The 8,987-nt window shown below is 37.1% G+C and overlaps 1 protein-coding gene across 1 annotated transcript; it reads left to right on the plus strand.

Annotated features, from left to right (window-relative positions):
* Nucleotides 1-23: 23 nt before the first annotated feature.
* Nucleotides 24-6,311, plus strand: LOC107553527 (tRNA methyltransferase 10 homolog B-like). The gene is made up of 8 exons (XM_016235789.1): nucleotides 24-384; nucleotides 470-575; nucleotides 3,531-3,658; nucleotides 3,767-3,919; nucleotides 4,021-4,099; nucleotides 5,371-5,438; nucleotides 5,548-5,671; nucleotides 5,755-6,311. The coding sequence occupies exons 1-8, from the start codon at nucleotides 283-285 to the stop codon at nucleotides 5,886-5,888; spliced, it is 894 nt and encodes a 297-aa protein (XP_016091275.1). The 5' UTR covers nucleotides 24-282; the 3' UTR covers nucleotides 5,889-6,311.
* The last annotated feature ends 2,676 nt before the right edge of the window (nucleotides 6,312-8,987 follow it).

Genomic DNA, 8,987 nt, shown 5'->3' on the forward strand with positions numbered 1-8,987 from the left:
ACAAAGCGCCAGAGTAGCGCGAGCGGAAGCGAGGTGCTGTGTGTGTGTGGTTTGCAAGTTTTATGAAAGGTTTTGGACATTTAGATGTTTATATATCTGAGGTATTTCAGTTATGCCTTGCTTCCTCTTTCAGTTGGGCGGAGGTGCTCTTTAGCAGCATAGCGTCAAGCTTACTTTCACTTTGTCCTCGTTTCATCCTGCATTTCTATTCGAAACATTTTGATGTGACTGTCGGTGCTGTGTGGGGAATATACATTCATCCCACTTTAGACATTAAACCAAATGGAAGAAGAGAGCTGTTGTTGTGCAGACGATTTATTGGAGTTCCTGCGCATCGATGTGGCGCTCGAGCCCTTGTGTGACAGACAGCAGACCACGTGCTCTGTAAGGCGACACTGAGTCATAATAATAATAATAATACTGAGATAAATACATCTCCTGTGCATCACCCGTTTTAATGCTTCTGCAGAAGAATGTCATGCGCAAGCAGCGCAACTGGGAGAGGAGGCTGGAGGCGAAGAGAAGCAAAAGAAAAGAGGAGAAACAAAGAAAGAAGCTCAACAAACTAAATAAAGGTGATTGGGTTTTAATACAGCACGTTACCTCACAATCTTACTGTGTGAAGTACATTTTCATGTCCCATTCATACATGCCTATATGGACTATCTTGGTTTTAAAAATTAAAATTACATTTTAAATTGTATGGAATTCATGGTCACTTAAATATATATACATATACGTTTTATATTTATATAACGCGAACAGCATTATACATATTGTTCTTTTAAACATCCTGTTAAACGGAGAAAGGCAGCTATATGTTTTAATGCATAAACACTCATTTATGCTGTAAAAAATTAGCCTTGTTTCTCTTCTGAACCATTAGAGTGCTGTTAGATGTAGTTTGGAGTATTACAACAATTAGTGCTGTCAAACGATTAATCGCATCCAAAATCAACGTTTTTGTTTACGTAATATGTGTGTCTATGGTGTATATTTATTATGTATATATAAATACACACACACACACGGTATATATTTAGAAAATGTTTACATTTATATACATTTGCATATTTATATTCCTATATTATATATAAATCTATTTAATATATGAACATACCCTATTTTTCTTAAATATATACATGCTTGTGTTTATATATACATAATAAATATGCACAGTAGAGCCCGGCCGATATTATCGGCCGATATGAGCCTGTCGGCGATATATCGGTATCTGCGAATATGCCGCCGATATTAATATTTTTTTTTTACAGAGCATATAACGCAGATTAAATGCTTCTGAATGGTGTAATTACTTAGTTTGTCCAGCAGAGCGCACGCCATTGTTTGCTACCGGCGACCCAGGCCAGTGTAATGTAGAGATGAACGGATGAGCTCAAACTTCACCCCAGTCCGCTGCTTCAGATTATCCGCCTGCCACCCACCGGCACCTATATTTGATCGTCACATTACAACGATTCCAATTCTTAGTTTTGCATGATGATGTGATAAATGGATGGATCATTTTTAACAGCAGATTCAGTGACGTTAGTGACTAGAGCTGATCTGCGCATCACGGCACGCCTCTGCGGCGCATTAAAGCCTGTGTTACGGCCACCGGAGCTGATCGCGGCTGGACGCCGCGGCCCAGAGCTCATGCTTATCACATCGGTCACATCACATTGCGCGGCACGCGTCCGGTGTAAAATAGAACCCATTATAATCAGTGATGTTGCATCGTTCTATTTATGACAATGAGCTTATCATATTCGTTTGCTACATTAGTAGGGCCCTATGATTTCCGAGATACAGAAAACATGGACGGAATCGTGTTAATCGTGGGGGAAGTCATGGCCTAATGGTTAGAGGACTCGTAACCCAAAGGCTGTGGGTTTGAGTCTCGTACCGGCAGGGATTGTAGGTGGGGGAGTGAATGTATAGCACTCTCTCCCACCTTCAATACCACGACTGAGGTGTCCTTGAGCAAGGCACCGAACCCCCAACTGCTCCCCGGGCGCCGCAGCATAAATGGCTGCCCACTGCTCCGGGTGTGTGTGTGTTCACTGCTGTGTGTGTGCACTTTGGATGGGTAAATGCAGAGCACTAATTCCACTAAAGCCACATGTCATGTCACGTCACTTTTTTTTTTTCTTTTTTTTTTTTTAATACAGTCATAAAAACGGAATTTACTGTATAACACGAAATTTCATGGAATTTGTCTTATTTTTGATGAATAAATAAAAAAAGGTCAGTACATATATATATATTTATTTATTCATCAAAAATAAGACAAATATATATAGTCATTGACTGTGTCTGTGAATATTAAACTGCAAAAAGACGATTTAAATATGAATGTTCTGCATGTTCATTGGATTACCAAAAAATAAACAACACAGTTTGTGAAAAAAATATATTATTAATTATTATTATTTATTCATTTTAGATGTTAACATTTGGAAAAGCTGTGCTTCCTGCATAAACCTGCCCCTGTTGGTTTGGCAGTAGCTTGCTTGCCCTACACAGTTACCTTGTTTAATTTCTTAATTCAAGTTATATATATTTTGTTCTATTTGTGTTAAGTTATTTATAATAAGTGAAGTGAAATTTACTGTTAAGTGCACTGATGTCAGCCTCATTTTGAATAATAAAGTTTATTGTTAAATTGTTAAATACCCTGCCTCCACTACATAGGCCTATGTTTGTCACATTTTTGATCACCACATTTGAGTTATCATTGCAAAAAATGTGTTTATGTATATATATTCTGTTTATGTAGGCTATATACTGTATTCTATATACAGTACCAGTCAAACTTTTGACTATACTGTACTATAATATAGCGTGCACATAAAGAATATCGGCCGATATATCGATATCGGTCTTTTTTTTACTCCCTAATATCGGTATCGCATTGGCCCCCAAAAAACCCATATCGGTCGGGCTCTACACAGTATACACACATACATTATGTAAAGAAAAACTTTAAATTTTGGATGCGATTAATTGCTTGACAGCACTAAACTTTTATTCATCAAGGATGCATTAAATTGATCAAAAGTGGCAGGTAAGTCATGTTAATGTTATAAAAGATTTCCATTTCAAATAAATGCTTTTCTTTTGAACTTGCTATTCATCAAAGAATCCTGGGAGAAAAAAAACATGTATCATGGTTTCCACACAAAAAAAACTGTTTTCAACATTGATAATAATCAGAAATGTGTCTTAAGCAGCAAATCAGCATATTAGAATGATTTCTGAAGATCATGTGACACTGAAGACTGGAGTAATGATGCTGGAAATACAGCTTTGATCATAGAAATAAATTACTTTTTTTTTTATGTATTTAATTTGTAATATTATTTTTATTTAAATTGTAATAATATTTCACTCTTTTTTGATGAAGTAAATGCACCCTTGGTGAGCAGAAGAGCCTCTCAGAAACTTCCAAGTGACCCCAAACGTTTGAACAGTAGTGTATATTCTATTGCATACGGGAATTCCTAACGGATTAGATGTTTATCTTGCAGATGTGAATGAGCTGCAGCTCAGTAAACGTGTCATTAAAGCGATTACCAAAGAGAGACTGGAGGAGGCCAGAGGAGCAGGACCTGGCCTGTGTGTTGATCTCAGCATGACTGACTGTCTGTCTGCCAAAGTGAGATTTACTAAACAAACACCATGGTCTGGCAGGTTGATACCTGACCCTGATTGCTTGATAAGGAGAGTGAGATTTTTATTTTGTCATAATTTTTTTTTCTCACAGGAAATCAGCCGCCTTGCATGTCAGATCAGGCGCCTCTACGGATGCAACAAGAAAGCCTTGCAGCCATTCCGCATATTTCTGACGGAGTTAAAAAAGGACAGTTTGCTGTATAAAGAATGTGTTCGGATGAATGACGGCTTCCTGAATTATTTGGTTAGTCTACTCTTAATTTGAAAACCTTCAATAGTAGAAGCAGAATCGTAGAAATGATGTACAGTAAACGAGTTTTGTTATTGTGTCTCTGAATCCCACAGATTGATGTGACTGAGGAGAGCTGGTTTCATCTGTTTCCCTCTGAAGATGTGATATATTTAACCCCGGACGCAAGTGAAGGTTCATGTCGCGCATATTAGTTAAAAGTCAACAAAACATGAAATCAAAATTTACCCTATTTACTTTTTTTAAGTGCACGGTCCTGGTTTTATTGTGTATGATTCATTGGCGCACACTTTCAAATGGTGAAAATGTTTGTCTTTGTGGCATTTTTTTATCAAAATTCTATATAAACAATGTAATATGAAACAACTTTATATATTATTATAGTATTTCTTAAGATTTTTAATCGCTTTTATTTTTATATATTTTTATTTAGCACGTCAACTTAACCTTTTTTATTTGTCTTTTTTTAAAGGAACACTCCGCTATTTAGGTTCAATAGGTTCATTTTCCAACTCCCCTAGAGTTAAACAGTTGAGTTTTACCGTTTTCTAATCCATTCAGCCGATCTCCGGGTCTGGCGGTAGCACTTTTAGCTTATCTTAGCATAGATCATTGAATCTGATTAGACCGTTAGCATCTCGCTCAAAAATGACCAATATATATAATGATATTACGCAGCGCCTGAAAATAGTCCCCAGCACGCTCCCTGTGCAAGCAGGTGGTCACGTTGATTATGTTGACGGAAGTTAGCCTATTTTCAGGCACTGCGTAATATCATTGCGCCTGCGGCACCCATGGTATAGTATCAAGTTCCTTGATTATTACGCTGGAATGAGAGTATAGTTCATAGCCATATCGGCCTAGAAAATCACAACTTTTCATTTTCCGTCGGTCTTAGTACACGATGTAACTAACTACAGAAGAGTCAAGTTTTAAATAGGAAAAATATCGAAACTCTTTGGTCATTTTTGAGCGAGATGCTAACGGTCTAATCAGATTCAATGATCTATGCTAAGCTACAGCTAAAAGTGCTACCGCCAAACCCGGAGATCGGCTGAATGGATTCGAAAACGGTAAAACTCAACTGTTTAACTCTAGGGGAGATGGAAAATGAGCCTATTTTCAAAAGTAGTGGAGTGTTCTTTTAAGTGTTAGTTTTTCATCTGTTATTTATGTTTTATTTCAGCTTTGATTCAATTACAGAAAACAATTTTTAATAGTTTTAATTTTAGTTAACAATAACACTGCCTTAAGCAACATCTGTGTCATTTTTCCACATTGAATATTGTATTCCAATCATAAATGAGTCAGATGCGAAAGTAAAATTGTCTGAGTGGGATATTAAGGTTAAGTCGTAAAGTCAAGATAAAATTAGTAAGTAACTTACAATACCTTATTTCTTTCGTTTCAGTTCTACGTAAATATTTATTTTGTTTCCCTGTTAGCTTTAGAGTACGTGGAGGAAGATAAAGTCTACATCCTCGGAGGTTTAGTGGATGAAACCATACAAAAGGTGAGACTCATACTTGTTCATATTGTCATTTATAAAAGGTACATTAATGAGAGATTTTATTGTGAAGAAACAGCTAAACTAAACATGATCTCATGCTGTATTCTTTAAGAAAATAAGCTACACGAGGGCGAAAGAGCTCGACGTTCGCACGGCGCGGCTGCCGATTGACGAGTACATGGTGAAGAGACCAAACCCCAAAAACTTCCACTCTAAAATCCTAGCCATTAACCAAGGTGATCACATTCTCTGACTCCGCTTTTACATACTGCCATCATAATCCCGTAGTGTATAATTAGCATGTGCTGATGTGTTCCAGTGTTTGAAATCCTTCTGACATTTCGGGGCACAAAAGACTGGACTAAAGCGCTTGCTGCGGGAATACCTCCAGGAAAAGGTTACATGGTGGTTTCAGCGGCATCTACAGACATAAACACTCCAGAAGAGCTGTAGACACACATAGGCTTTGGTTTCATAGAGTTTATAAGGCCTCGAGCCTATAATAGTGTTATGAACTCATTTATATATTAGACGACTTTGTTTGACTGAAGTAACGTGAATTAATAATATTCAAAATACTTGACTGCATCTTTTGTATCACGTTTCTTTTATGTTGAAATGCTCTAATTCGGTTGTCTCAGGGATGGTTTTGCACAAACGGTCTAAATACTGAGCTGATGGATATTTTGTCAGCATTAAAGCCACTGGTTAAAACTGATATATGCAAAGATCACATTACAAGCGATAGACTACGTCTGTGTTTGTTAATCTTTGTGTCAAACAGAGGCAGTTAGATTGTCTTTCACTGTATACATTGTTTAATCTAATGCATTGGGAACAGAGCATGTGAGCGAAGCGGAGCGGTGTGACGCTCCGCTACGTTTTCCGCTCTATGGACGTGCGCTCCACTCAGTCGCTCTAACCGCACAAGCAAGCGCTCCGTTAATATTTTGCTCACGCTCAACGTGAACCAATTCCCGCTCAGATCCCGCTGTGTCTAAATACTGAGCTGATGGATATTTTGTCAGCATTAAAGCCACTGGTTAAAACTGATATATGCAAAGATCACATTACAAGCGATAGACTACGTCTGAGTTTGTTAATCTTTGTGTCAAACAGAGGCAGTTAGATTGTCTTTCACTGTTTAATCTAATGCATTGGGAACAGTACATTGGGCCTTTATCTCTGTAATAATAACCAATCTCGACTAAAAATGCATTTTGGTTAAGTAGTTGAGCATCAGCGCGACCTATTGGCTGATGTTTGTAACTGCATAATGTATAGCCTTCACCAAATCCCACTGAAGAATGCATATATGAAAGAATAGTCCAAATTTGCTGAGAATGTACTCTCCCTCAGGCCATCCAAGATGTAGACGAGTTTGTTTCTTCATCAGATTTTGAGAAATGTAGCATTATATCACTTGCTCAGCAATGGATGTTCTGCAGTGAATGGGTGCCGTCAGAATGAGAGTCCAAACAGCTGATAAAAACATCACAATAATCCACAGCACTCCAGTCCATCAGTTAATGTCTTGTGAAGTGAAAATCTATGTTTGTAAGAAAATTATAAGATGAAAAAAAAAGATGTTAACACAAATTTTCTATAATAAACAATTTGAACACCTGGACTCTTATAATCCTTCAAAATGCCATTTTGTAAAATATACTGTGATTTAAAGGGATCCTATTATGCTTTTTCAACTTTAGTTAGGCTGTCATGTTGCTGTTTGAGCATAAAAAAGATCTGCAGAGTTCAAAGCTCAAAGTCCACTTCAAAAGGAGATATTTTATTTAACAGAAATCACTTTTCAAAAACTACAACGAACGACTCGTTTGGACTACAACGCATATTTTCCGGCATTTGTGATATCACAAATACAGACGAATGGGACGAGACCTGGTTGAGCTGCACTAGAGAAGGCGTGACAATACATTCATTATTATATGTTTAAGCACATTTTAACTGAATCAAATGTTATTTCGTTCAATAAAGCATGTCAAACATAAACTAAAGTTGCAAATAATGCCATTACCCACAATCCTCCTCGGTGTCAGCCTTCCTTGTCATGTGTGAGTTAAACCAAGTACGTTAAGGTTAATACAGCTACGTTTGAAAAGTGTAATGCATATTAGTATATCTGAGTTGTAGAGGAAACCGCGTATAAATGTTTTATGCATGTAGTGGTGCTTCAGATAACTAAGTCCTGTCATGCAACTCGACTTCAAGCATCGTTCCCGGATGGAAAATAAGCCTGCAGTTGCATATTTCAACCACTAGGTATTTCGTCTACTGTATAAAATAAATTCATTATATAGAGAAGAGTCTTGTGTGTGTGTGTGTGTGAGTGTGTGTGTGTGTGTGTGTGTGTGTGGGGGTGAGAGAGAGAGAGAGTGTGTGTGTGTGTGTGTGTGTGTGTGTGTGTGTGTGTGTGTGTGTGTGTGTATATATTTATTTCTATTTCTTTTTTTCTTTTTTTTATTTATGGCCAGGGATCACAATGTAAATGTGATCTAAAATTAATTTTTTTATTTATTTATTTACTTATCTATTTATTTATGGCCTTGGATATCCAGGGATCAAAATATTAATGTGATCTAAAATGTATTTATTTGTTTGTTTGTTTGTTGATGGCTTGGGATATCCAGAGATCAGAATCTAAATGTGATCTAAATGACAGATGTCTGGTTTAATCTTTTAATAAATACAGAGAGCATGATCGTGCTTGTATGATGATGATAGTTATTATGATCTGGGGTTTGAGGACTTATGGGTCAGTTGACAGATATAACGTATGACTCTTGGTAATAAGCTCTTATGCCCGCATATGTTTTACATTTCATGCCAGACAGACTGAGGATATATGATGGATATATGAACTGCAGCAGACTTTTTACACGGATTAAACATTTATTTTGTGCTTAGGCTTCATACCTCTATTCAATTCAATTCAATTCAATTCGTGCTTTATTGGCATGACAATTGTTACAATGTATTGCCAAAGCATAGTGTTTACATTGAATCTAGAACAGATATATATGCAACAAAAACATGTATGTATATACATTTAAAAAAGTAAAACAAATTAACATTTTAGAATCGTAGAATTCTACAAACAATTTATAATTCAGTGTGTGTGTGGTGTGGTGTGTGTGTGTGCGTGTTTGTGTGGTGTGGTGTGTGTGTGTGTGTGTGTGGGCGCATCACTGATTTGTTGACTCCTCCCTCTTTTTGTGACAGGCATCAATGTATCTTGCTGCTAGTAAGATACAATCTTGTTTTTCACCTAATAAATATTGAAGTTGTGTTTTCTTGTTTAACGTTTTAAAATCAGGGTAAAGTATTTCAAATTTGGGATAAAATATGTTTAGCCAAATTTAGCTTGCCAGTGGCATTTATCTTCAGCCCGAGGTATGTGTAGTTTGTGACATTTTCAATTTTGGTCTCACCAAGGGTGAAGTTGTCTCTCTCCCTCTCTCCCCCTCTCTCTCTCGCTCTCTCTCCCTCTCCCTCTCTCTCTCCCTCTCTCCCTCTCTCTCTCTCTCTCTCTCT

Source organism: Sinocyclocheilus grahami, unplaced genomic scaffold (genome assembly GCF_001515645.1).
Source record: "Sinocyclocheilus grahami isolate Dianchi unplaced genomic scaffold, SAMN03320097.WGS_v1.1 scaffold474.1, whole genome shotgun sequence".
Lineage (NCBI taxonomy): Eukaryota > Metazoa > Chordata > Actinopteri > Cypriniformes > Cyprinidae > Sinocyclocheilus > Sinocyclocheilus grahami.

Bases quoted from the DNA above. Each gene is read 5' to 3' on its own strand.
- LOC107553527 (XM_016235789.1), top strand. From the start codon at position 283: ATGGAAGAAGAGAGCTGTTGTTGTGCAGACGATTTATTGGAGTTCCTG. The intron at 385-469 runs GTAAGGCGACAC...ATGCTTCTGCAG, and splicing joins GACAGCAGACCACGTGCTCT to AAGAATGTCATGCGCAAGCA. The intron at 576-3,530 runs GTGATTGGGTTT...TTTATCTTGCAG, and splicing joins GCTCAACAAACTAAATAAAG to ATGTGAATGAGCTGCAGCTC.